The sequence below is a fragment of the Pygoscelis adeliae genome, unplaced genomic scaffold (assembly GCF_000699105.1).
Source record: "Pygoscelis adeliae isolate BGI_AS28 unplaced genomic scaffold, ASM69910v1 Scaffold98, whole genome shotgun sequence".
Classification (NCBI taxonomy): domain Eukaryota; kingdom Metazoa; phylum Chordata; class Aves; order Sphenisciformes; family Spheniscidae; genus Pygoscelis; species Pygoscelis adeliae.
Window position 1 is genome coordinate 5,883,314 of NW_008825547.1, and position 798 is coordinate 5,884,111.

The 798-nt window shown below is 50.5% G+C and overlaps 1 protein-coding gene across 1 annotated transcript in view; it reads right to left on the reverse strand.

Moving 5' to 3' along the window:
* Positions 1–263, reverse strand: part of TOX (thymocyte selection-associated high mobility group box) — a 224,260-nt gene extending 223,997 nt beyond the window's left edge. The window contains exon 1 of the mRNA XM_009332083.1: positions 162–263. Coding sequence (XP_009330358.1) covers positions 162–263 — 102 coding nt within the window. The remainder of the gene's footprint in view (positions 1–161) is intronic.
* Between the last annotated feature and the right edge of the window lie 535 nt (positions 264–798).

A 798-nucleotide genomic window follows, 5' to 3' on the forward strand; every position in this document is an offset into this window, starting at 1 on the left:
CCCAAACCCCAAATCCCGGCAAGTGCCGCTGCCCTCTGCCTCGCCGGTGAACTTGGTGCGCGGCTCGCCAAAGCGCAGCGCCCGCTCATGCAACGCGCCGCGACAACAGCACAATCGACAGCACAGATAAAACACCTCGGACGACACAAAACACGAGTCACCTTGTTGCAATAGTAGGGGTCCAGGCAGGGGGAAGGTCCCAAACAAGGCGTATCAGGAGCGGCTGCAGGCTGAGGAGGTGGTGAATAAAATCTTACGTCCATTTCACTAAAACATCAAGCAAACTCCTTTCCTTTTCTTTTTGTCGTTAATGTTGGTGCAAAAAGGGGTGTGTGTGTGTGTGTGTGTGTGTGAGGGGAGGGGGACACACACAACAGACTGAGAAGAATAAAAAAGAGGTGCCTGACTTCAGTAGTCAAAGAAACACCTTCCCTGCCTCACATCCGTTTGTGGTTTGTAAAGAGAGAGAGAGGAGAGGGGAAAAAAAAAAAAATCTCTTCCAAAAAAGCACCGGTCTGCAGATGTCTGCGAGAGAATCAACAAACCCTCCTTCTTCTACGGCAGGGCAGGTAACTTCGAGTACTTATTGTTTCCCCCACGCATCGGCACCGGGGCGCTAGCTCCGTGTGTGCCTCTCTTTATGGGAGTCTCGGAGTTGGTTCGCTTCTCCCTCCCTCCCTCTCGCTCGCTCCCTCTGTTCTTTTCCCGTTCTTTTTTTTTTATTATTATTGTTATTGTTATTATTTATTTGGTTGGGTTTGGTGGCGGTGTATTTTGTTTGCCCTCCACCGTGAGGAG